Source organism: Hyla sarda, chromosome 2, assembly GCF_029499605.1.
Source record: "Hyla sarda isolate aHylSar1 chromosome 2, aHylSar1.hap1, whole genome shotgun sequence".
Taxonomy (NCBI): domain Eukaryota; kingdom Metazoa; phylum Chordata; class Amphibia; order Anura; family Hylidae; genus Hyla; species Hyla sarda.
The window spans coordinates 417,622,699-417,646,119 of record NC_079190.1 but is presented as its reverse complement, the minus strand read 5'-3'; the positions used below and the strand labels follow the sequence as shown (position 1 = coordinate 417,646,119).

General features: G+C 38.6%; 1 protein-coding gene across 1 annotated transcript in view; it reads left to right on the top strand.

The window, feature by feature from the left end:
• Nucleotides 1–23,421, top strand: part of ANOS1 (anosmin 1) — a 162,470-nt gene that overhangs the window by 73,695 nt on the left and 65,354 nt on the right. Inside the window, exons 3-4 of the mRNA XM_056558868.1 lie at nt 11,726–11,788; nt 16,274–16,496. Of these exons, the coding sequence (XP_056414843.1) occupies nt 11,726–11,788; nt 16,274–16,496 (286 nt within the window). The remainder of the gene's footprint in view (nt 1–11,725; nt 11,789–16,273; nt 16,497–23,421) is intronic.

Below are 23,421 nucleotides of genomic sequence, written 5' to 3'. Positions count from 1 at the left end.
ACACCCAGTTAACATTTAAACCCTATTGCAGTCATATCTACATGCATCATGCTCTTAGCTATCGATATACAAGTGGATCCAGATTGGGTCTTCTCGTTGACAGAGTGACTGGTGACATTGGTGATATGATATGGTGTTGACAGAATAAGAGTTCAAAGGCATGGTTGAAAGTTGTATTAAGCATGTCTTATTAAAATCAGCCAAAGTCTCAGGGGCAAGTTAAGCAGATCTAAAAACTGCAGTGAAAAATCAGCTTTATAGATGGAGGTAGTCAGCACACAGAATTGAAATGTAATATAATATTACCTGACTAGAACACGTGGCAGGGATTGCATACAAAAAGCTGTAAAACTTTAACCATTTATTATTCTGATTACATGCATTCATAGCTTTACCGCTGCCACGGTCCATCTGGATGTTATAAAGTTTCCTGTAAAAGCTCATCAGGTTATGCTGCTGCATCCATTCTAACCAAAGACGGTAAATAGGCACTTAGCTTGGAATTTTTTGTATGGCTGTGAAAGCTATTGTGACATCTGCTCTCCGGCCAGACACGCTGGATGTGCCCGCATGCGAATCCCAGCCCGTCAATCATCTCCCTGGTCTTCCTGTTCTCGCAGCCCCGGCGCGCGGAACTCTTACATTTAAAGGGCCAGTACTCTTTTATTTAAGTGTCTACACCTGCACCCTGTCTTTAAGTATGAGCTCCTCCCTTTGTTCCCTGCCGGATCTTTGTTGCCTTTGTGCCATAGAGAAAGCATACCGTGTTTCTGTGTTCCTGATATCTGTGTACCAGATCCTTGTTCCGTTACCTGACCCTGCACCTGTGTCTCCTGCCCTGACCTACTGCTACCTTGACTACATCTTTTCAGTTTCCTTTTGTGCCACGCCACATACCAGCTACCTCTGTGGACAAGTCGTGCCAGGGGTTGTGACCTGGGTGCCACCTGCCGCAGCAAGACCATCCGCTTTGCGGTGGGCTCTCGTGAAAACCAGCGGCACCTTAGACTCCACTCCCTGGCACGGCTCACATCATCTTCCACAGAGGCCCAGAGGACCCACCACCTGCCGTGACCCGTTACAACAATCAGTAAGACGCAGTATACAAGCGTCAGTTTCATGTAACATACATAATCCTCATTCCCCAGCAGATATCATTAACAACAAAAAATCATAGTAAATAAACATGTGTGGTTTTTCATCTATGAACTGAATGGATGTTGTTTCTGGTCAATTTTCTCTAGTCGGTGTCTAGAAAAAAACATAAAAATCCATGTATTAAAACATTGAATATGTTGGCCAAAACCTATATCCTTAAAAGCATTAATCTTTAATCTAACAATAGTTTCAGTTCATAGTCATTCAGGATTGGTCAGAGTGCAGAGATCCCCACCAATTTCTGGATATGGCAGGAAGAAGCACGTCCTGGCATTCACTCAGACTCCCTGAAAGAGATAGGCTTCATAAACTATAATGGAGGTTGCTCCAGCGAATGCTGAGCTGGAGGGTGAAGCATGTTGCTGTGTACTTCTCCCCTCTACATCTAGATATTGGTGGGGTATTGACACTGAGACTCTGACTGTTCAAAGCATATGACTTGTCAAATGTTTTTAAAGATGACAATAATGATTCACTGTGAGTTCTCTTTTTACAGAAGATTTTCTTCTGTATGCTTCACATAAGTATAGTAGAGACACATTTTTGCATCCTTAATACGGTTACAAGTCACGGCCTGACTAAGGTTCTGATGACCTGCAGTGTTGAGCGGCATAGTCCATATTCGAATTCGCAATATTTCGCGAATATATGGACGAATATTCGTCATATATTCGCTAAATTCGCATATTCGTAATATTCGCGTTTTATTTTCGCATATGCGAAAATTAGCATATTCAAAATAATCATAAGCGAAAATTTGCATATACGAAAATTTGCATATTCTAATTTTCGCATATGCGAACATTCACTCGCCAGTCTCACACAGTAGTATTGGAGCCTTCTTTACACCACACAAGCTGGAAGCAGAGAGGGATGATCACTGTGATGTGTACTGTGAGAAAAAAAAAAAAACGAATATTCATAATTACGAATATATAGTGCTATATTCCTGAATATTCGCGAATTCGCGAATATGCGATATTCGCGAATAAAATTCACATTGCGAATATTCACGAGCAACACTAATGACCTGAACATACTGTCAGCTCAGGTCACAAGACCTGTGTCAGGCCATGACTTGGGGCCATAATACGAACACTCGTGTTACACTGAATTTACATATGTATGTTCCAGCATCATTTCCAAATGGATGGAGATATTTCAATAATACTTGGTAGATATGTTACTTATGTGTCAACTAAAAATATACTAGAGTTAAATCAACCCTAATATACCACTTATATGAGAGTGGGGGGTTTTGTCTGAAGTCCCATGCAAGTCTATGGGTCTTCTGGTACATCTCCTGATCTCTTTAATCTCGGGCTGCAGAAATTGCCCGTGACTTTTAAACATCCCAGGCAGGTGCAGACAATAGTTAGTGTGGATGACAGGATATAAGGATGGGATATGACATCAGAATGAGAATGGGATATAAGGACGGAATGTGAGGACCATACATGAGGTCAGGATATGAGTTTGGGATATAAGGTCAGAATATGAGGTCAGGATATAAGTACGGGATAAGAGTAAGGGATATGAGATCAGGATTTGAAGTTGGAATTTAAGGTCAGGAATTGAGGACGAGATATGAGGTCAGCGTATGAGAACAAGATATGAGGATGGAATATGAGGTCAGGGTATAAGAACAGGATATAAGGACAGGATATGAGGTCAATATATGAGGACAGGATATGAGTTTGAGAGCATCACGCCTAGTACTCAGCTAGTGTACCTATATATTTTGACATGTATATCTGGAAACTTGTAGGTTTTACAAGATATTCCAGTCATTAGTTAATGCTATAACAGACCTAGAAGATGTAAAACATTTTGCACTAACACTAAAATCTACATTTCCATTTTTTATTAATGAATTTCCCAACATCTCCTAACATATAGATGTTTTCCTTCAGCCACTAAATAAACATACAGATAAAATTCATAGTAATATCAATCACGGCAAACTCCGTCAATAAGTCTTATGTAAATTATTCATCCTCAAACTTAAGTCAGTAGGCCCCAAAGTCCTGTAAAATTTGTACTTTCCTCATGACATTTTGTATAGTCTCCACTGTAAAGCAACTAATACTGCAATGGATTATAAGGATAACAACTTGACTTTTCTAAAATAAACAAATAATAGGTATCTGCAATAATGTTAGCGACAATGCAGATCTGCAGCTCTGCTTTGTCTCTTCCTTTTATAGTGAAAGTCACATTGCTATTTTGGATCTGTGATAAGACGGACCCATCTTACATATTTATATGTCAAGGTTCTTTTATGGTTTCCAGCATTTAACAGTAAAGACAGTGCTATGGTATTTTTGCCATTAAAGTTACCAGTACTGCTAAACCCGCAACCAAACATCAAGCGTTGGTGTGAACATAGCCTGACACTAAGATTACTACAAAACAACAATGAACTACACATGAAACAGACCTCATTGGCAAATATTGATATTAAAAATGTGGTTGAAATAAGACCATAGGCAAACCTATTAAACTGTCTTACATCCAATAATTATTTCAGTACACAAAAAAAAATGACCCAAAGAAGTAAGAAGTAAGTCTGAAAAGCCATAACTAGAAATTGTACATTTACAGATGTGTAACAACTATATTTTTTCAAATGTCATGTTCCGGTCTACCTTGGAAACCTGTTTTTTAAACTTTCTCTAGCACAAAATTCTCTAAAACTGTTGTTTGTCCTACAAAGTAATTTTTCTTGAAAATGGTTATGGTTTAGTTGTTTAAAAGCAAGATAGGAAAATTGAGTTTCCAATGATGTAGAGTGTGATAAACGCCAAGCATCCTTATCGCTGAGTTATGACGTATTGCTATCTTAAAAACAATAAAATGTCAGCACAAGTTTATTTGGTACTTTTATTGTTCTGTCTGGAGAAAGCCATAACATACACATCATTCATTTCAACTGTACAGTGGTCTGCTAAAAATATTCTCAGCCTTGGCACCGACTCAAGATCAACCAATCAATTTACAAGTACTAAGATTTCAGATGGTATCATCTAAGTATTTCAGTGTGCAGAACTGTGTCCTGAGAATAACCTCTGAATTGACAATGTAATGGCAATAAGGCATAGGCACTTAATCCAGACCGAATTGGTTTGTCAGCCAATAAGTCTCAGGTACTAATCACTTGTTTCCTTTTGTTTTTGCAAATGAAGTGAAATCTTTGGCACTGGATGAGCTCATATGTATATGTGTATATGTGTGTGGTGCTGTTATTCCTCATAAAATCTCATACATGTCTGATCTTTAGAATAAGGTAGCTGAGTATTATATTCATTCTAAAAAAAGGTTACAGATTTTGATGGACTTCAATCAAGAGCAATTCCAGTCTACTTATACAATGTTTTACCAATGTTCGATCTGTCTCTGGGAGAAAATCTTACTTGTAGCGTTTTACTCTGGGTATTAGTGAAGAGACCAAAGTCGTCCTTAAAGGGGCATATAGACAGCTGTTGATTTGACATCTGATTTTGATTCCTTTACCAAAAATCATAAAAGAAATTAAAGGAGAACTCCAGCCAAAACTAACTTATCCCCTATCAACAGGATAGGGGATAAGTAGCAGATGGGGGGATCTGACTGCTGGGATTCCCTGTGATCTCTGTATCAGGACCCAGTTGTCAGTGAGGAGCATGTGCTGCAGATGCGCTCCATTCATTTGTAAGCCAGCGCTGAAAAGACCTCAGGCATCACTGGCGTTCCAGTAGAAATTAATGGAGCACGTGCCTGTTCCGGTAGAATTTGACCGCTAAGCGGTCACTAAGACCCTAAATTTCCCACCCAATTTAAAACTTAACGTTTAATGAGCCGAGATTAAAATAACCTCACACATATTGATCCATGGTGCATTGATTGGCATGACACTGCATGCTATAGAAGTGAATTGAAAAATTAGACTGTGGCTGCAGTCCATCCGCCATTTGCCTCTTAGCCCTTGATAAAGCCACAGCCTGTGGCGAAACGTCGGGCGGGCGGGCAATGTGTTAGATTTTTAATTGTCTCACACTATAGACTGTGGACTGCAGCCACAGTCTAATTTTTCAATTCACTTCTATAGCATGCAGTGTCATGCCAATCAATGCACCATGGATCAATATGTGTGAGGTTATTTTAATCTCGGCTCATTAAACGTTAAGTTTTAAATTGGGTGGGAAATTTAGGGTCTTAGTGACCGCTTAGCGGTCAAATGTTAATAATATTGGATTTACCCTCCACTCATAGGTCCCTCCTATTGCATTGTTCCGGTAGAAGTCACGTGCTCCTCACTGATAGTTGGAGTTGGGGTACAGCTATAGCTACAGCTACTGCTGTAGATAGGGGGAAAGTTAGTTTTGACAAAAGTTCTCCTTTAAAGTGTTACTATAAATAAAAAAAAAGAAGATACGTGTTAAATGTTTTGATCATTCAAGGTCTGGGTGCTGTAGCACTCACCAATCACTAGAAAGAACAGTAGAAGCGCTCAGCTATGCAAATGGAGAAAAACTACAAACTCAAATATTGCAAGAAACAGGAGAATCTTTCTGGAGACCAGTAGGAACTGCTCTGTCTAGTTGGAACTCTGCTCTAGGTAATGGAGGAGAAGAGGTCCTAAGTGGTCACTTACAGGGTCCCACCTCATAGACGGAGGTTAGAAATATAGCAACATAGAAAATTGTCAGCAGTAAAAGACCACTTTTTCCACCTAGTCTCCCTTTATATTATTTCATTTTTAATTTAGGATTAATGGCTGACATTTATCATTGTCTTTAGACGGTTTTTGTGTCTTCAAAAGGCGTAAAAAAGGCGCAAGCAGGGTTTATTTGTGCCTTTTGTTTTTCGCCTTTTGGTTTACACATTTCAGCTGATTTTGAGTTGCAATCCACTGATTTTGGCAATACACATGATTTGGAAGGGTTTTATGAACTGCCCCTTTTTGTGAAAAGGCACTAAAAAGGTGCAAAGCCACAGAAAAGTCTCTAAAACTACACCAGCCCAGACTCAGCTTAGCTTTTTGGTGTATGTGAAGAGAGAAATTTCAGAAATGTGACCTGCACAAAATTTATCAAGTGCTCTGTGACCATTTAATAAATTTGGTGCTCCTACACATTACCTGCGCACAAAAAAAAGGTGTAGAAAAATGCTTCACTTACACCTACAATGATAAATGCCGGCCAATATGTTTATTTTACTAAAACAGCCTCTTCAAAAAGGTAATACACACATGGAGCATCAGTTATATTAAGTAAAACAATATTCAATATTAGTACACTACATTTGGTCTTCTAAAACCTATGGAAGTGTCATGGGTAAATCACACTGAATATCAGAATAACCTTTAGAAGTTATCCTGACACTTAATGGAGTCCCAAAACTTAATGGGCCCAAGATCTCAAAACCCTAAACTACATTATATCTAACTGATGAAGCTCCTGTAGACCAGAATTGAGAAGTACTGAGATTGTCCTGACTGGTCTGGTTTAGAAGTTTATTTTTTGGATAAAAATGGATTGCTTTCATTCATGAAGGGTTTGTCTATGGTACATTACCTTTATAACTGCATTTATCATTTTTTTTTACTTTTTGACAAGTGAGCAGATGAAAGGTACAAACATACACAAGGGATATTGACCTCTGGTTTGACACATTGTTTTAGGTCACAACGAATCCTTAGTAATGTGGATGATGGAGGAGCAAAGGGTGAATGTAATACACGCATCTGCACTGCTCTTGTGTTTTTCAAAAACATCAAAGTTTGCCATTTTAGAACTATGCTTCCTCTTTGACTTGGGATGAAAAAGGAGGTTACATTAACCGATGTGGGTGTCCACATAACTAAACAAATACTTTGTCTCCTTTAGATAAGGTTCAATGCAGTACACAAAACAGCTGAGCAAGTAGCAGCAAGTAAAGTGTCCATAGGAATCAAAGTTTAACTAAAATAATAACTTTCTTTAACTTTCTCTGCTGTCGTCATTGCTATTATTCTTGCCATGGGGAAAGTTCTCAGTATCAGTAGAAAATGTTCACCTGCAATCTAGTGACTTATTCTAATAGTCCTGTCTAGACAGCAGTGATCACATACTTCAAGTCTGAATTTAGAAAAAGAGAGGCACATAAAAAATGTACAGTACTATGTGGCTCTGAAGATTAGGAAGTCAGTGGAGGTGGATGATTCAGACTCAAATTGAAATGCTTGGGTGAAATTTGGGTCTGGATCAATCTTTCTTGGGGGTGTTTGCTGTCAAAGTGACTGGACACATTGGATAAATTCAGCTATTACTTGTAGCATGTCATGGTGGAGTGAAAACATAATGCAGTTTTGTTGACTGGACCAAAAAAGCATTATATTTTATTTGAGACTGTAAAAGGGTTTTCACAGGATTTTTTCTTTTTCTTTTACTCATTCATAAACATTGCCAGTCTTGTCCAATGGCTGTTTGTATCACAAGTAAATGCAGTGAACAGTTCATAAACCTTGTTTACTAATACCAGTCAATTCTTTTCATACTATGCTTAGGAAAAAAGTGGATACATACGGTGCATGAATCCTATTGACTCACTTTCGCCCTCATCCACTTTCCACATTTCCCCAGTGAAAGTTGCATCTTTTTCACTTTCCATTGTTTTAATCCTCATTAATAATTTACCTTAGTGTCACATCCTATCTGCATTTTTCTATTTACCCTTTTGCTGATAACCCTGTGGGAATCTTAATGCTGACTAAACAGCTTTTTTTTTTCTTTTTTTCCTTTTTTTTTTTGTCCGAAGATGTGCACAACAGAATTAAAAGTAATTGACGTGTTTTTGCCCTTCGGAGATATTTTGTGTGTAAATTTCAATATATTAGTGTGATGTGCTGACTCTTGTAAGAAGATGCGCTTTAAATGCTTTGTGCTTTCAAGCTGTAAAAATGTTAATTATGGGAAAGTGCAAGTGTTATTGGGAAGGGCCATTGATCTCATTTTATGATTTTCTGCTGGGAAATTTAGAACCGCAAGAAAATGGTCGTAAATGGCTGTGATGCCTTGTTGTTTAGTAAAACATATAACACTTGCAAAGACACACAAAAACTATTCTTGTTTTATAATAACATTTACATATATATATATGTATATTAAAATATGATAACATGGTCATCAGATAACAATCAGTCAGACAACTAAATTCTGAGATTCCTTATAAATCCCTTCCTGCAATGTCAGGGGCTACCTGACTGTGTAGGGCACAAAAAGCTTATGCCCATGGGATTGCCCAGTGTGATTGACACAAGCCCTCCAGCACTACTGGCCAGTATATCCCCACCATCATGATCAACGTAGATCGCAGTGTGGGCAAAGGGAGAGTGTTCACTCTGTTATCACATTTCCTCCTCTTTGCAATCTTGGGGGGACAATGGGTTGCAATTATTATTGCTGCATTTGTATACTAACTATGCATAATATTTACAGCGTTCACATGAAAACTTTGCTTAAAAAACTTTGCTCCCCAGAGAAAAGAACTGAATAAAAGAGATAAAGTAATTGCATAAAAATGAAGCCTGACACACTTCCACAAACTAAAAAAAAGTTACCCTACTCCAACCAAAGATATAGCAACTATGGCAGTATTCAGGGTGAACAAAAAGTGGCTAAATATGTATTACACCAGTGAATAGTACATGTGACGTTTCGGCCTGGTGGCCTTTCTTAAAGGGGTATTCCAGGCCAAAACTTTTTTTTATATCAGCTGGCTCCGAAAAGTTAAACAGATTTGTAAATTACTTCTATTAAAAAATCTTAATCCTTCCAATAGTTATTAGCTTCTGAAGTTGAGTTGTTGTTTTCTATCTAACTGCTCTCTGATGACTCACGTCCCGGGAGCTGTGCACAGCTCCCGGGATGTGACATCATCATTGAGCAGTTAGACAAAAAACTTCATAAGCTAATAACTATTGAAAGGATTAAGATTTTTTAATAGAAGTAATATACAAATCTGTTTAACTTTCCGGAGCCAGTTGATATATATAAAAAAAGGTTTTGCCTGGAATACCCCTTTAAGCCTTGAGAAAGGCCATCAGGCCGAAACGTCGCATTGTTGCTGTGTCTTCACTTGGAGTGGGATTCATTTAATACAGCACTGGCATGCTGGTTGGACACTTGCATATGAGCTGGGACTCTTGTGTGCTGACTCATTTTTTTTTGTTTTTTGTTTTTTAGTTATATGTTAACATGATAAATGCTGTAAAAACAAAACTGGAATGACAAAAAACCAAAAGTTATGGAATTACTGCCCTTCCCAAAAAAGTACTTTATGTGTGCCAAATTTGGTACTACCTGTCACGCAAAAACAAGTCCTTCAATTGCTGTGTTAATGGAAGAATAAAAAAAAAAGAGTTGTGTCTCTAGGAGTAAAAACTAAACACATTCTCCCCAAAGCTCCCCAAAGGCCAATATAGACAGAAAAATATCAGTCCCATTTACATTTGCCTAATAAAATGGATCCACCACCAAAGAGATAGATTTGATGGATTGATGAATGGATGAGACACAAAAAAGTGTGTCCACTGTAACCACTGGATCTGCTGTACATGTGACCCATTGCTCTCTTTGATGTAGTCCTATAGTGCTGAAAGCTGCATTAGACAAAGCTCTATGTTATCTAGCAGAGTGGAATCTTGAGTGGGTAATCCATCCTTTATCAGCTAAACATGAGCTAGGTCTTGTCTAAAATAGACCACTCTATTAAAGTGCTTACATTCAGGAATATTACAGCTTTGGAGTAAATATACAAGTTTTAAAGAACCCTCTTACCAAAAAATATGATCCCTTTCTGAGAATGCCACTGTTTCCTAGGAGAAATATGAGGTTATCTTCCATTTATGGCCCGACTCTACTATTTGTTCTTGCTCTTGTTAGACTTCATTGTCACCTACATAGGATATGCTGACAGTGCCTAACACAGTGCCTAGTGATTTCTAGGAGTCTTCCTTCACCTCCGAGTGTGTGACTGGAGGGGAAACAGAACATGCTTACTCATTTACTTTATTGGCTTGTAAGAGTATCTTTTAACTAGTAATTGACAGCTGAATCCTAAAATACACTTTACAAATCTTAGTTATAGCTTCTGAAGACCTCCATGCAGATCCATAAACTTCTCTTACAATAAGTGAACTAGAGACAGTCTGCGGGGAAGCATGCAGCGAATTTATTAGACCTTTATTAAACCTTTCAAAGGTTTTCCCACAATAGACATGTATCAGCTATCCTGTAGTTAGGTAATAAATGATCATTGGGGGTCTCAGTGCTATGTTCCTCACTGATCACTAAAGAAGGGGTTTAACATCATGTTCCTCTTCACTATACTACTTCAGTTTAGAGAACTTTAAATGGAGTGGTGGCTGAGCAGGTGCTTGGATATACTATTAAAACCGTTTGAGAATGACAGAGACAGCCAAGTATAGCACTTCTCTGTTTCTGTCAGACCTTTAGACATGGCATGTCAGGATGCCCATACCCCCCATTCTAGTGATCAGTGGGGCTCCAAGTGTGGATATTTATCATCTATCCCTTAGCAAACCAATTTAAGTTAATAAATGTGTGTGAGAAAATCTATATATCTATATATAAGCCCTCAAACAATGGGAAAATTATTGGCCAAACAGGCCAATATCACTGTACAATAGGTTGGTTGACTGATCACTTATTTTGGACCGGTTAAAAAAACATCATTCATTGGCTGTCCATCTCTTCGATATATTGGGGTATGTGAAGCTGATGAAAGATGGAAGAAAAGGTCTGTATGATTGATCAGGTGATCATTTGGGAAGCCCTGACACCATCATAGTCAAGTCTTGTAAAAGGCTCTTTAAATGATTGTCGATCTAAGAGATCGGTACTTATTTACGGTGCACAATGGCCCATGTAATAGTGTCCTCAGTATTATCTATCTATCTATCACGTATATATCTATCTATCACATATCTATCTATATATCTATCTAAATATCTATCTATCAATCCAATATCTGTTATATCTTTCTCTCTGTCAGTTCATCGATACTAGTCCAATTCCATTTGAAATCTACTTTCCTGTAAGTATTTCCATAAATAAATGGACTAGTCCCTGGTAAGCTTTTCGCATTGATGTGTCTAGGTATCATATGTTTACAGACCATACTGCTATTACTAGAAACATATTGTCAGCTTTCTAAGCTATAAATAATTCACTGCGTTAATTAGAAATTCAGGAAAACTGTGCTAGAATTTCAGAAGGATCCAGTTTCCATGAAATTGAAAAAATAAAACAAGCTTTTTGTATAACCGGCTCAATACTCTCTGACATAAAGACTTTGTGGGTGGACAAAATCCCAGATACATCTCTGCACAAACTTCTCAGTTCACGGGAATTAGAGAGCATTTAATGACAGATTCCATGTGAGTCACAATACTCACAACTCTGTTATGTCTGCTGCCTTTGTTTTTTTTCCTGAGTTGCTGTTTTACATTCCCAAGAAATAAAATTAAAACACAAGCTGCAAAATGACAACCATTTGACTAAGTGTTTGTTCAATCTTTCAACAGTGCTTGGAACCTTGTAAAGAAACCTGGGATTTGAAAAAGAATAGCTGCCAAAGTCTCTGTGAGGTATGTTACATTTATTCTGGGTATGGAAAAAAAAATGTGTCTTATAATATGCCATGTCTTACTCTTGGTGACTTGACAACATTTTACATTTTATAAGTAAAACATATCTTAAATCTACATTGTATCAGTTGCTAAAATGCTCATACACATGAGATACAAAGTGCGGTAGACGCTTGGCTGAACATTTACTGTATACAACATACAAACTCCCAGAAACGTGTAAAGTAACATAGTTATAATAGTGATACAGTAGTATACTTCCATTTTTTCACAGGAAAATATTGCAGTTTTCAGTCTGGCCACTAGACTTAATATTAAGCTGAGACTTCCTGTTCTGTCTGTGACAAGGAAGAGGCTGCTGGAAAGTGATCAGTACAGAATTACAATGAACGGTGGCACCAGTATATACAGGGTGGGCCATTTATATGGATACACCTTAATAAAATGGGAATGGTTGGTGATATTAACTTCCTGTTTGTGGCACATTAGTATATGTGAGGGGGGAAACTTTTCAAGATGGGTGGTGACCATGGTGGCCATTTTGAAGTCGGCCATATTGAATCCAACTTTTGTTTTTTTCAATAGGAAGAGGGTCATGTGACACATCAAACTTATTGGGAATTTCACAAGAAAAACAATGATGTGCTTGGTTTTAACGTAACTTTATTCTTTCATGAGTTATTTACAAGTTTCTGATCACTTATAAAATGTGTTCAATGTACTGCCCATTGTGTTGGATTGTCAATGCAACCCTCTTCTCCCACTCTTCACACACTGATAGCAACACAGCAGGAGAAATGCTAGCACAGGCTTCCAGTATCCGTAGTTTCAGGTGCTGCAGAATGGGCAAAACTAAAATTGGAGCAGGACCCTCAGTTTATGCAGAAGATTTTGTTCAGTGATGAGGCAAACTTTAATGTGAATGGTGAAGTTAACAAACAAAACCACCACTATTGGTCTGACACTAACCCACATTGGATAGATCCCTCCAAGACTGTTGGAACACAAAAATAGATGGTATGGTGTGGTATATGTGATACAAAGATAGTGGGGCCATTCTTCATCAATGGAAACCTCAAGGCCACTGGATATGCGAAATTTCGCTCTTTATGCACTGAAGCTGGCACGTTCCCTGAGTTTTTCCAGCAAGATGGTGCACCACCACATCATGGGTGTCAGGTCCGAGCATTCCTAGATGAACAGTTTCCTGTAAAGTGGATTGGTCGTCGTGTGCCAGTTGAATGGCCCCCAAGGTCTCCTGATCTGACCCCTTAGACTTTTATCTTTGGGGTCATCTGAAGGCAATTGTCTATGCTGTGAATATACGAGATGTGCAGCACCTGAAACTACGGATACTGGAAGCCTGTGCTAGCATTTCTCCTGCGGTGTTGCTATCAGTGTGTGAAGAGTGGGAGAAGAGGGTTGCATTGACAATCTAACACAATGGGCAACACATTGAACACATTTAATAAGTGGTCAGAAACTTGTAAATAACTCATGAAAGAATAAAGTTACATTAAAACTAAGCACATCATTGTTTTTCTTGTGAAAGTCCCAATAAGTTTGATGTGTCACATGATCCTCTTCCTATTGTTAGATTCAAATTTGACGACTTCAAAATGGCTGCCATGGTCACCACCCTTCTTGAAAAGTTTCCCCCCTCACATATACTAATGTGCCACAAACAGGAAGTTAATATCACCAACCATTCCCATTTTATTAAGGTGTATCCATATAAATGGCCCACCTTCTGGATGACACCATAGTAACTCAGCTTCCCCCTTTTTGTAAAATATCCTCTGCACAGGTCACACATCATGCTCACAACCCCCCCCCCCCCCCCTTACAAAGAATAGGGTTTGGAGATTTCATTGAGTCTAGTATGTGGAGCTTTCTGTAAAGCATATCACTAAATGCTGGTAAAACAGCTTAGGCAAGATGGTTGCCCCCATAATAATGTAGTAAAAAATAGATTTAAAGAACATAGAAATAGAAAATAGAAAAAACACATGTTTCATTATCGGGATTCAATAAGTAAGAACAAACAAACAAACAAATGGACTTGATGTTTTTAGTTTTCTATTTATAAGGTGACAACCACAGGTCTTAACCATCGATGTTCATAGTGTTGTAGATACAGTATTTTTATGGATGCATATGTAAATATAGGACCATATTACTTCAAACAAGAACACTAAAATAAGATAATACTATAATTAAGGTCAATTCAGACACAATAAATACAAGACAAAAAAATGCTAAAACCTCAGAAACACACATTATAGGGAAGGGTAAGTTAACCATATGTTTATATGTTGAGAAAAAATTAAAGCAATGGCTCTAATGGAAAGAAAGACATATCCTGGTGCAGATATTAAAGATGGCAATATAAGATAAGCACAGCGCAAACTCATCAAAGAAATGCTGACCAATACAAGATGGATGGTTATAAAATGGTGAGAGCCTCATTTCTGCCATGTGCATTGACCTTACCCAGGTGTGTGCTGACCCCAGGGGAATCCTGTTTTGGTCAGCATTTATTTGATTGTGTGTGTTGGCACTTTGCTTTTCTTACATTGCCATCTTTTATGTCTGTACCAGGATATGTTTTCCTTTCCGTTGGAGCCATTTAGTGTTTCATCATGTAAACGTATGGTTAACTTACCCTTCGCTGTTGTGTGTGTTCATTTTTTGTCTTGTATTTTCTGTGCCTTTTAAATCTATCTTTTCAATTAAAAGTTTATACCTTGATCTTTGATCCTATTTTGTAGTATTCTTGTTTGGAGTAATATGTATTTTATACACTACACAGGTTTGAGTCATTTATATATATATATATATATATATATATATATATATATATATATATTACCTTCTTTTTTTTATAAATATAGCACCACTCAAAAATTTTGACACACCTTTTTATTTCATGACTTCTTTTGTTTGTTTGTTTGTTTTTTTTTCTTTTTTTTTCTACATCATAAATTCATATTAAAGCCAAGAAAACTAGAAAGCTATAAAGGAAAACATATGGAATTAAGTAGTGAATAAAAAGTATTAAATAAACCAGAATATGTTTAATATTTTAGACTCTTCAAAGTAGCCCCCTATTACTTTGATGACGGCTTTGCACGATTGCTAATAACACATTTTGTATGTCCTCATTGGTGACAATTGAAGGGAAATCTGACAGATTTTGTCTGCCAATGGACAGTTGCAGAACAGCTGTAGATTGTGGGTAGATCTGCAGCATCTTACTGATCAGTAATTGAACCTAAATTTAGAACTTCAAAGAATAGTAATGAAGAGCAAAACACTTATAGCTCAGAAAAAAATTGCCGCAAAACAGAGCAAGAGAGCTGAGGGCCAGGGGGCGAATGGGACCCCAAGGGATAATAAACCATTTTAATTAACTAGCTGCAAATTTGCAACTCACAGAAGACAACACTTCTCTTCACATGTTCAGTGCTTTTAAGTGGATGCTATAATTAAAGGGCCAGTACTGTAAAATACAAGCTGCATTATATAAGAAGCGCTGGACATACAGCACTGACACTTAGGAATAACTGCTTCAGGAGCTTATCAGGACTGATGATGATCAACGATAGCATTTCATCACCGTGGAGGCATTTGTCCCTAAGCATAACAGACTTCCTGTCAGATAAACAAAGTCTAAAATAGCTCATATCATATGGCAACAGCTTACATGAAAATGAATAAACGGTGACAGTATCTCCATGTTGTGTATATTATCGTCAAGTTTGAAGACTTGTTTACTGTATATATGTTGACAGAACTCAATGTGTTGCAGTTTTCATTAGATTTTAAGGAAAACTCGAATTATCACTATAAACAAAATAATTAACAAAAATGCTGCAACTGTGCATATATCATTGGCCATTGCTCTATTAAATGAATAAAGTGTCCTAGTAACTAAAAAGAAATGCAGAAGATCATACATAGCACAGTGTTAGTAACACTTTCACTTTTAGAGAGGTGGGAGAAGGCAAAGGCCCCACTCTCTACAGATCCTATGGTTCCATTGCCCTCCTCTAATCCAAAGTCATCATTATCAGATCACTAGGAGGCCAATACCCAATACCCCTGCTGATCAGCTGATTGCCAGAACCATGTCTCCGGCACACACAGAGACATGGGGGTTATTAATCAACAATGGTCTTGGCTAGATAATTTTAGTTGTTTGTCTAGATGCATTTTTTTTGGTGGTGCTGCTCCAAATTGATCATATTGTTGCAGTGACCATCTGCACCCAGATACACTCCTATGGCTCTTATACAGTGTTATACACACATTTTTGGGCAAATTCTGAAGTACAGGTTTGAACAGAACTAGTTATGCCAGAACTAGAACTTTTTTTGAGTTCGGCAAACTGGCAGAACCAAACTTTTAAAATGTTTGCTCATCTCTGATCATAGAATGGCATAATAATAAAATTGACACCCATTTTTTTGTTGTTGTTTTTAGCCACTGTTTCCGAAGAAGCACTATGAATGTTTAACCAGCTGTGAGTTTCTGAAATCCGTCTTGTCAGTAAAACAAGGCGACTGCCCAGCTCCAGAGAAAGCCAGTGGATTTGCGGCAGCATGTGTGGAAAGCTGTGATGCTGATAATGAATGCTCTGGGGTAAAGAAGTGCTGTTCCAATGGATGTGGCCATACATGTCAAGTACCTAAAAACTTATACAAAGGTAAGAATTTTTTTTTTTAGAAAGATTTTAAGAAAGATACTTGCAGTCAAGAGCAGAAACTTGTTGTGCAGTATGTGGGAAAAACGATTCTTCGTTTAATATTATATGAAAACTCTTTATTTACGTAATTTATCATCCTAATATCGGATGGAGGACAACCTTCTATGACATTACTATATCCTACCAAGTTAAAGGGAAACTGTCAGCTCTATTCACTTCTAAAAGCAGCAGACAACATTGAATAGCTGTCAGGATTTCTCCTTGCCCCTCCTTGAAGTACAGGACCTTGTATATCAATCAAGGAGAGGCTGGATGGTGAACGAGAAGACATGCCAGGCTGTGGTACTAAAGCAGCTTGGCTCCGCCTCCTTGACACTTGATTACAAAATAAAGGCAATTTGCTGACTACCATCAACTCCAGGAAAGGTGCTGTTTAGTTTTATACCCTAACAGCTATCCAATGGTGCCTGCAGATTTAAGCAGAAAATACAGCTGACAGATTCCCTTTATACTGAACAAAGTGAAGTAAAAAAATTAAATTAAATAAATGTGAATAAACAAGCAATTTAGACTAATCAATATTTTTCCCTTCCCTACTTGGGACTGTGGTCTGTTTTATGCCAAGAGTTTATAATCTGTAATTATTTAGATGTTTGTAATACAGAAGACTTACGATGGACAATGTTCATAGCTGTCGTTGTGATGGCAATACATACTGGCGCTTATTTACTAAGTGTTGGGTTTTTACTAATGTGAAATATTGTTTCAGACTTGCAGGATTCCTTTCTATTTACTATGGGGTTTCACAGATTTACAAGTCGAGAACATTTTTTGACCAGCTTTTTCTAGGTGGAAATTTCCAGCCATTTATTCAATAGTACAGTACATTGGTCGGGTTGTGAAACCACACCCCTTTTCAGGACAACCACGCCCCCTTTGCGACAGACTATTCCCCTTTTTCGGCTTTTCACAATGCAGTGTCGGATTTGTGAGATTTTCCTTTCGCACACTGTCGCAGACTGGTGCAGACATGTCACAGACACTATGGGGGACATGTATCAATAATGGTGTAGCAATGTGTGATTTTATGTATGTTTTTTTGCGTCAAATGGAGCATATTTGCGCCAAAATTATCAATTGTCGTACGCAAGTTTGTAATTATGGAACAAATGTAGCCCTACAAAAGGCGCAGACCCCAGAATTCCAGGCAGTAAATCTGACTTTGGGACATTCTATTGTTGTAGCTATTTTCTCTGTCACTTTTTTTGTGGTGTAGATTTGCGCCTAAATGAAGGTATTTGTGCCTAAACTTGTGCCAAATCGAAAAGTCGCAATTAATGAATTCCAGACAAAAGAATGATTGTAACTGAAATCACGACCAACAAAGTGAAATCAGTGATATTGTTCTAAACCATTTGGCGCAATTATTTGTCGCAAAAAGTGACATAAAAGGAAATTTGAGACAAATCACATTAAAAAAAACAGGATAAAATCCTTCATACATACCCCCCTATGTGCCAAAATAACTTGGAATAATCTGACAGAAATTAGTCAGTTTTAGCTTAATAAATGAGGGCCACTATTTATTAAACAGAGATAATGATCCAGATTAATCAAACTGTGTGAGAGAAAAAGTGGAGAGATTTTCCCACAGCAACCAATCACAGCTCAGCTAACGAGCACTGGTAAAGTGAAAGCTGAGCTGTGATTGGTTTTGTGGGGAAAATCTCTCCACTTTTTCTCTCACACAGTTTGATAAATCTGGGCCAATGACTAGAATAGTGTGAAAATGTGCAATTATTTTAATAAGGAATTGATTTTCATATGAAAATGTTCTTATTCAGACATTCGGATCCATCTGAGGCCAGGAACAAAATGTTTTCATATATTCATACTAATCTGGTAACCTGAATAAATAGACAATATGAAAAAAAAAAGGGATGGAAAGATGAAAATCTAAATGATGCAAAAGACTGAAATGACTACAATTAACCCCTTAACGACCACTGACGTATATTTACGTCTGTGGCCGACTCTCGCGTGTCATATCGGGTCGGTCCCAACATGTATTGAAGCCGGGACCAGGGGCTAATAGCACGCGGCAGCGATCGTGGTGCCGTGCGCTATTAACCCTTTAGATGCAAGTTGAACGCTGCATCTAAAATGAAAGTAAAACCTTCCCGGCTGCTCAGTGGGGCTGATCGGGACCACCGCAGTGAAAATGTGGTGTCCCGATCAGCTAGGCCCGGGCGAAGGGTGACTCACCTTCCTCCAGCGCGTCCAATCGGCGATTGATTGCTCCTAGCATGAGATTCACCGCCGATAACACTGATCAATGCAGAGCTATGGCTTTGCAGTGAACAGTGCTGGCAATCAGTGTATGCAATGTTATAGCCCCCTGTGGGAGCTATAACATTGCAAAAAAAAGTGTAAAAAAAAGTTAATAAATGTGATTTAACCCTTTCCCTTATAAAAGTCCAAATCACCCCCCCCCCCCTTTTCCAATTTTAAAACAAACATGTAAATAAATATAAACATATGTGGTATCGCCGCGTGCGTAAATGACCGAACTATAAAAAAAATCTTATTAAATAAACTGCAGGGTCAATGGCGTACGCGCAAAAAAATTCCGAAGTCCAAAATAGCGCATTTTTGGTCACTTTTTATATCATGAAAAAATTAATTAAAAGCGATCAAAAAGTCTGATCAACACGAAAATGGTACCGATAAAAACTTCAGATCATGGCACAAAAAATTAGCCCTCATACCGCCCCATATGCAGAAAAATAAAAAAGTTATAGCCTTTTCCTGCATGTAGTTATGATTTTTTCCAGAAGTACGACAAAATCAATCCTACATAAGTAGGGTATCACTTTAATTGTATGGACCTACAGAATAAAAATTGTACTGCGTAGAAACGGAAGCCCCCAAAATTTACAACATGGTGTTTTTTCTTCAATTTTGTCACACAATGATTTTTTTTCCCTTTCGCCGTAGATTTTTGGGTAAAATGACTGATGTCACTGCAAAGTAGAATTGGTGGCACAAAAAATAAGCCATCAAAAGTATTTTTAGGTGCAGAGTTTTTTCCTCCTTACCTTTAAAAAATCATCTCTTTCAATTTTGCACCTAAAAATCGATATGATGGCTTAATTTTTGCACCACCAATTCTTATTTGTAATGATATCAGCCATTTTACCCAAAAATCTATGGCAAAACTGAAAAAAAATAATATTGTGCGACAAAATTGAAAAAAAGCACAATTTTGTAAATTTTGGGGGCTTCTGTTTCTACGCAGTACATTTTTCAGTAAAAATTACATCTTATCTTTATTCTTTATGTCTATACAATTAAAACGATACCCTAGTTATATAGGTTTGATTTTGTCGTACTTCTGGAAAAAATCATAACTTCATGCAGGAAAATGTATACGTTTAAAAGTGTCCTCTTCTGACCGCTATAACTTTTTTGTTTCTCCGGGTATGGGGTAGTTTCATTTTTTGCACCGTGGTCTGAAGTTTTTAGCAGTATCATTTTTGTATTGTTTGGACTTTTTGATCACTTTTTATTAATTTTTTCATGATATAAAAAGTGACAAAAATACGCTATTTTGGAATTTTATTGCGCGTACGTCATTGACCGTGCGGTTTCATTAATGACATAATTTTATAACTCAGACATTTCCGCATGTAGGGATACCACATATGTTTATTTTTATTTACAATGTTTTTTTTTTGTTTTGTTTTTAAATGGGAAAAGGGTAGGGAGGGGATTCTTACTTTTATTAGGGAAGGTGTTAAATGATCTTTATTAACTAATTTTTTTACTTTTTTTTGCAATATTATAGCCCCTATAGGTGGCTATAGCATTGCACACACTGATATTTGACATTGATCTTTGTTATCCCATAGGATAACATTGATTAATAATTCTGCCGCTTGACTGCTCATGCCTGGATCTCAGCCACGGAGCAGTCATTCCGCGATTGGACATACAGGAGGAAGGTAGGGGATCCTCCACATGTCCTCCAGCTGTTTGGGACACCGCAATTTCGCCGAGGTGGTCCGGAACAGCCCACTGAGCTAGCCAGGGCGTGGTTTACTTTCACTTTAGACGCAGCAATCAACTTTGAACGCTGCGTTTAAAGGGTTAATAGCACACGGCACCATGATCAGTGCAGCACACTATTAGCTTAGAGGCCGGGCCCGACCCGCTATGACTGGCCCTGCGTTATGGAACGGGAGATGACTCAGGATGTACCGGTACGTCCTAGGTCATTGAGGGGATAATGTGCCACCAGCAGCATGACATCTTATGGCGGCACAAGGACACAGTCTGGAGGGAGCGGCAGCCTATGTAGGCCACAGAGTGGCACAATGACAGAGCCTGGAGGTGGCAGCAGCATGAGTAGACCATAGGGTAGCACAATGAAAGAGCCTGGAGGTGGCTGCAGCATGACGAGACCATAGGGCGGTAGAATGATAGAGCCTGGAGGTGGCAGCAGCATGAGAAGAGGTGGCACATTTGGTTCTAGACTTCACACTGCTGCCACCCTGCTTACTCCCAACCATGCTACCACCTTGCTGGCTAAGATCCTGCCTCACGGGCAACCTGCCACCCTCTTCTCCTGATGATGATGAAGCCCCTTCTGCTCCCAGCTCCCAAGTGAGATCAGCTTCATCATCATCGAGTTGTGTATGCACGTCAGTGATGTAATCCTCAGGTTCCTTAACGGTGTCTGTTTCAGGAGCCTGAACACTCGCAACACCACTTTCCATACCACTCTCCTCATCACTACTTGCCTGCATAATGGAGGAGGCAGCGGATGTCTCCTCCACATCTTGTCTGATCAGTAGCTGCTGACTGTCCTCTAGTTGATCGTCCTCGCTGTATAGCGGAGCTGAGCCCACAGCATACAATACTTCTCTACATGAGGGAACAGCATACGACAGAGGCAGTTGGAGGACAGGGACTGCTCCCGGGCCATGCCAACTGAGGGATGAGTCTGAGGAACCCACCGACTGTTGACTGGGGGTGTCGGATGTCACTTGGGATGAAATGGATGACCGAGTTAACCAATCAATGACGGCTGCTGGGTTGCTGGTCGAGAAACGACCGCTAGCTGACACTGGGAGCTCAGACCTCTCACTGCGACTCCTGCTGCCACTCGCCCCTGCTTAGGCCTCTGCTACTGCTCTAGCACTTCTCTGCCTGACATACTTGTAGAACAGTGGTGTGTGTTTATATTTTACTTTTTATAGAGCAATACGAACATAAAGTGATGCAACAGAAACTTGCAGAACACTCAATGTGTGTATATATCCCTGATTTTACACTAACAGGCCACTATACGCTTTAAACAGTAAACACGAACAACAGCGGAGTATGTCTATATTTTAATTTTTATAGAGAAATACGCCCCTAAACGGCTGCAACAGAAGCTTGCGGAACATTGAATGGGTCTTTGTATATTTATATATATATATATATATATATATATATATATATATATATATATATATATATATATATATAGAGCGAGAGAGAGAGAGAGAGAGAGAGACAAAAAAAATGCTTGGGGACAAGTGACCAAGGTCCGTTTTGGCTGCTTGCACCAGGACTTTTCTGCATGGTGTACTGCCCTCTGTTATTTTACATTTCCTGTCCCCTATTAGCTTTAACCAGAATAAAATGTAGAACTGCGGGGTGCCTATATTTTTCACTTTTTTTTTTACAGTAATACACCCCAGTATGGTTGCAATAGAAAAAAAGCATATTTTCTCTCTCTCTGAACTCTCCCTGCTTGTACTATGGTTGCTTGCAGTCATTGAATGGGGAGTGCTTCCTGTTTTGATCTCAATTAGCAGACTATGAAATGACTTCTAAACGCTGCCTGCCTGCAGTGATGCGGACTTGAGGTCAATGGATTTCCTCTGTGCTTATCTGTTTTGTCAGTAACGCTGATTTGTGACCACACATTGTCTGCTCTCTCTCTAGCCAGAATGAATGCGGGCATGAGGTGAATGGATTCGCCGCTGTAAAGATCTGTATTGTCAGTAATGGTGATTAGTGCACACACACAGTCTCTTCTCTCTCAGCAAAACATCCTGATAATGCCAAAGCCAACCAATGGCTGCCGAATACATATAGGGCTGTGACATCACAGGGCTGGCTGGCTGCTTATAGGCTGCATGCCGCTATGTGATTCAGGGTGATCCCTCCTACCCGTCTTCCCAGACTTCCTTGCCCCATGTCCTCACACATGTAGGTGCCATTTTAGCCCCCTGGCCAGCACAAAATATAGTGAATAAGGTGATTTGTTACCACAAAGCGTGAGGAAATTCGGATTCATTCAGAATAAAATTTTTCATGAAATTCAGAACGAATTTTACTTTGCCAGCTTCGATTCGCCCATCTCTAATGAATTCATTTGAATCTTTTTGTTACATTTCTGATAATGCATTTGGAATCAATCGATTAGTTTTTTTTGGAAGGGTGGGGTTATAGTCATGTGTATTTTATTGGCCAGTCAGCATACCCCTTTTGTGTTTCTGTGGAGTCAGACTGCAGACAGGAAGGGGGTTGTTTATGTTTTAGGAGTTGGTGGAGTAGATCTTGTAACAGAGAGAGAAATTGAGGGAGATTTATCAAAACCTGTGCAGAGGAAAAGTGGAGCAGTTGCCCATAGCAACCAATCAGATTGCTCCCTTCATTTTTCAAAAGAAGCAACCTGATTAGTTGCTTTGGGGAACTGCTCCACTTTTCCTCTGTAAAGGTTTTAACTAAAAGAACGCAGTTAGGAATGCCATATTGGTATGAATGATAACTTCAACAATAACGACAAATAGTTTAGAATACTGAACAAAGAATGTGCTTAAGAAAAAAAAATGTTTTCGTAATGTGAATAATGAAAAGTTCAGAATAA